The 3,738-nt window shown below is 59.5% G+C and overlaps 1 protein-coding gene across 1 annotated transcript; it reads right to left on the minus strand.

Moving 5' to 3' along the window:
* Window positions 1-1,551: 1,551 nt before the first annotated feature.
* On the minus strand, window positions 1,552-2,544 carry Npbwr1 (neuropeptides B and W receptor 1). The gene has a single exon (XM_042696156.1). The coding sequence runs from the start codon at window positions 2,542-2,544 to the stop codon at window positions 1,552-1,554; it is 993 nt and encodes a 330-aa protein (XP_042552090.1).
* Between the last annotated feature and the right edge of the window lie 1,194 nt (window positions 2,545-3,738).

Raw genomic sequence — 3,738 nt, forward strand, 5'->3', positions numbered from 1 at the left:
CTGAGTAGTAGGATGACAGGCGTGAGCCACTTGCACCCAGAAGAATAATACCTTTCTTTAAAACGCTACAATATATTATCAGTTTAGTTAATTGACCTCATGTTTGAGGCATAAACTGAGGTGACTGGTCAAGTATCAATCTTCCCTCTTAACCTTAAGTAGAAATAAGAGTAGGGGGCTGGGAAGTATGGCTCAGTGGTAGAGCACTTGCCTTGCATGCATGAGGCCCTGGGTTCAATTCCTCAGCACCACATAAGCAAAAAGAAAAAAGCCGGAAGTGGCGCTGTGGCTCAAGTGGTAGAGCGCTAGCCTTGAGCTGAAGAGCTGAGGGACAGCGGCCAGGCCCAGAGTTTAGGCCCCACAACTGGACCAAAAAAAAAATATATAAATAAAAAAAATAAGAGTAGGGCCTGGCCATAAAACATCACCATAACACATTGACTAAATTTTCAGACTACCGAGTACCACCTGAAACTACGGAACAAAGCGTGGCAGGCCTCTAGCCAGGCGCCTAGCCAGGGGGAAGCTAAGGGTGCCAGGTATCTCAGCTTCCTGACTCCCTAGGGTGAGGTCAAGAAAGAATCTGAGCACAAGTGAATCAAGGAGGGAATAAATTGAGTTTCTTATTCCTTTCCATCCTCAAAGCAACTTGTGTGATATATTATGTACCAGGGAAACAGTACTTACACAAACAATTACAATGAAACTGTCCTAGCAGGGTGAGAGGCCAGTTGGGGTCATTGGCTGGAACCCCAGTCCTTTACAGAAAGCAGCCTGGCTGTGCTGCACTGAGAACGCCCAGCCCGGGACGCTCGGGCGCACTCGCGCTTGTCTCCTCAAGGGGGCGCTGCCACCCCGCGCTCAGGCGACTTCCCCCTCCCGGTTCTTCCCCGAAGAAGGAATGTTAGGTGAGCTTGGGAGTTGGAAAAGAGAAAGGGGGCGCTGAGGGAGGGAAGGGAAACGGTGACTCTTCTGGGCAGTCGCTGCCAAGTTCCTGCCTCCCCTTTCCTATCCTACCCTTCGCCCTCGGCGAGCCCAGGCAGTCTCGGCAGATGTCATCGCGCGGCCCGTCCCTCTGGGGTGCAAATCAAGGGCGGGCGCGAACTCGCGGAAGGGGAGCGAAGCAAGCCAGGATGTTTGTCCGCGTGAGCCGAAGCATAGCCAGGCGCTGCCGAGCGCGAAGCAGCGAAGCTCCGAGGCCTGAGGCCGCTCGGCGCCGACGCCTGGGGGCGCCGGCGACCTCCTCCCGCCCGGTGCCGCCCGGCGGGCGCGGGTTTCTAGCCCTGGCGCCCACTTCCACCCCACTAAGACGTCTCTGTGCCGAGTTCGAGACTGCATGGTTGTCCTTCTGCGTTGAGGAGCGTGAGCGCGGCGCCCGGGGCCTGTCACGCACCTCCAGCACGCACCGGCCTCGCCTCCAGGGCGACTCACAGCGTCGGCGCGGGCAGGGCGCCTCCGAGGCTCCAGGGCTGGCATTACCCAGGCTGCCGTCGGTGACCGTCCCGGGCCTCCCCTGAGCCTTGCCCCGGGATGGCGGGAGAGCCCGGCCGGTCAGGGGGCCGCGCGGCACGCCAGCAGCTGGCGCAGGTTCTTGCGGAAGCCGTCGTCCAGGAAGGCGTAGAGAAAGGGGTTGAGGCAGCTGTTGGCGTAGCTCAGGCTGGTGATGAAGTAGGAGATGGCGACGACCAGCGGCGTCTGCGGGAGGTCGGTGGTGAGCACCACCACGGTGCTCAGGTGGTAGGGCGTCCAGCACAGGAGGCACACCGCCAGGATCGCCACCACCAGCACGGTCACCCGCTTCTTGGCGCGATCCAGCGCCTTGGCGTGGTTGTCCAGCCGAATGGCACGTAGCCGGCACAGCAGGGTGGAGTACAGGACGCAGATGGCGGACACCGGGAGGGCGAAGCCCAGCACGAGTGTGTAGAGGCGGCTGGCCCGCCACCAGAAGGCCTCCGGCTGCGGGAAGACCAGCACGCACTGCAGCCGGCCCTGCTCGTCGTCGAGGCGGGCGAAGACGGCGAAGGGCAGCACCACGAGGGTGACCAGCGCCCACACCGCCAGGCTCACGGCGCGGGCGGCGCCGTAGGTCCGGCCGGCCACCCGGCGCGACTGGGCGGTGGCCAGCACCACCAGGTAGCGGTCCGCGCTCATGACGGTGAGGAAATAGAGGCTGGAGAAGGTGTTGTACTGGTCGATGGCCACGATCAGCTTGCACATGAGCTCCCCGAAGGGCCACTGCCGCAGCAGGAAGTCGGCGATGTTGACGGGCAGCACCAGCGTGAAGAGCTCGTCGGCGATGGCCAGGTTGAGGATGAACAGGTTGGTGACGGTCTTCATGCGCGGGGTCCGCAACAGCACCAACAGCACGGCCGAGTTGCCCGCCAGCCCCACGGCGCAGATCACCGCGTAGACGACGGGCACGGCCACCGCCAGCGGCGGCGGCAGCGGCAGCGGCGCCGGGATCGACGAGTTGGGGCAGCCCGGAACGGGACCCAGGCACGACGCATTGGCCCCGCTGGGCTCAGACCAGGACGCGTTGCGCATGTCGGCGAGGGTAGGAGAGCCGAGGACCCCCCCCCCCCTCCACCCTCGCCGCGAGTCCCCAATGCCGACGTGCGCGCGAGGTTCCGGTGGCTCCAAAGCCCGCGCGGGCGCGAACCTGCGCGAGCGCCCAGGGTGAGATGGTCAGAGTCCTCCGGGCCCCCGGGGGGGAGGGCAGCGTTTCCCGCCACCCCGTCACGCAGCCCTCGGTCGCCCTGGACGACTGATGCTGGAAACAGAATGGAAAACAGATTATGCTCGTCGACGTGCAACTCTAAGGGGCAGCGAGGTTCCGAGATGGGCGCTACCCCCTCCCCCCCCCCCGCCCGCCCCCGGCCCGGGCCAGCATTCCGCTACTTGCTGAAATCTGCTCCCAACAAATTGAATCCATCCGTACTGCGGAGCGCTTTCCTACTCCTCAAAAGTAAACGCAAGTCCATCGCCCGTGTTTTAGGGTACCCCTGGTCTCCCCCAAAGAATTCCGTACCCCGCGGTTCCACGCGCCCTTGGCCACTACAACCCCAGCAGCAAACTTTGCCTTACCTGGCTGAACACAAGCAAGGTTTGCCCTTCCAGCCGGCTTCTGGGAGCAGGCGCACGGCAGGCGGGCACGGGCCACCTCTCTGCCGCGTTCACCCTGAGGCTGCAGCTCTCCGCAGGTGCCTCTTGCTTGCTAGTTCTCGCTGGAGCAGGGACTGCGCAGCCGCAGTGTCTGCTCTCTACTGACCTGGCTGCCACCCTCATCCCCGTCCCAATAAAACGCTTAGAACCGACAGAAAGCAGCATTCCTCAGACCAGATGGGGATTTTCTTCCTTCCTCATGTGTAAACTCCCTTCACCGTTGACATAATAAAATACTTTGCTATTAAGAATTAGATGGGATAACTTTAGGAGATGGGTGAGATGGAGAAGGCGATAAAAAGGGTAACACTGATCAAGATGGCTTATGCTCAAAAACTGACACACTGAATTGAAACCCCTTAGTACGACTATTTAAAGATAGCTTAAAGCATTTCTTTAAGAATTGAATTTAAGAAAAACAAAAGCTAAAGTGTTAGTCATCTGTTTTTCAAAGATGATTTCAACGCCATCCTCCAAATACAACACGGAATTTGAAATTTGAAATTCTATTGCTATGCCGAAGGAAATAGTGAATGTAGTTTAAAATGCAAATAGAATTCATTTTCTAACACAGTA

The sequence above is a fragment of the Dipodomys spectabilis genome, unplaced genomic scaffold (genome assembly GCF_019054845.1).
Source record: "Dipodomys spectabilis isolate Male_0828 unplaced genomic scaffold, ASM1905484v1 ptg000199l, whole genome shotgun sequence".
NCBI classification, from domain to species: domain Eukaryota; kingdom Metazoa; phylum Chordata; class Mammalia; order Rodentia; family Heteromyidae; genus Dipodomys; species Dipodomys spectabilis.

Excerpts from the sequence above, each read along its gene's own strand:
- Npbwr1 (XM_042696156.1), bottom strand. The coding sequence starts at position 2,544 with ATGCGCAACGCGTCCTGGTCTGAGCCCAGCGGGGCCAATGCGTCGTGC.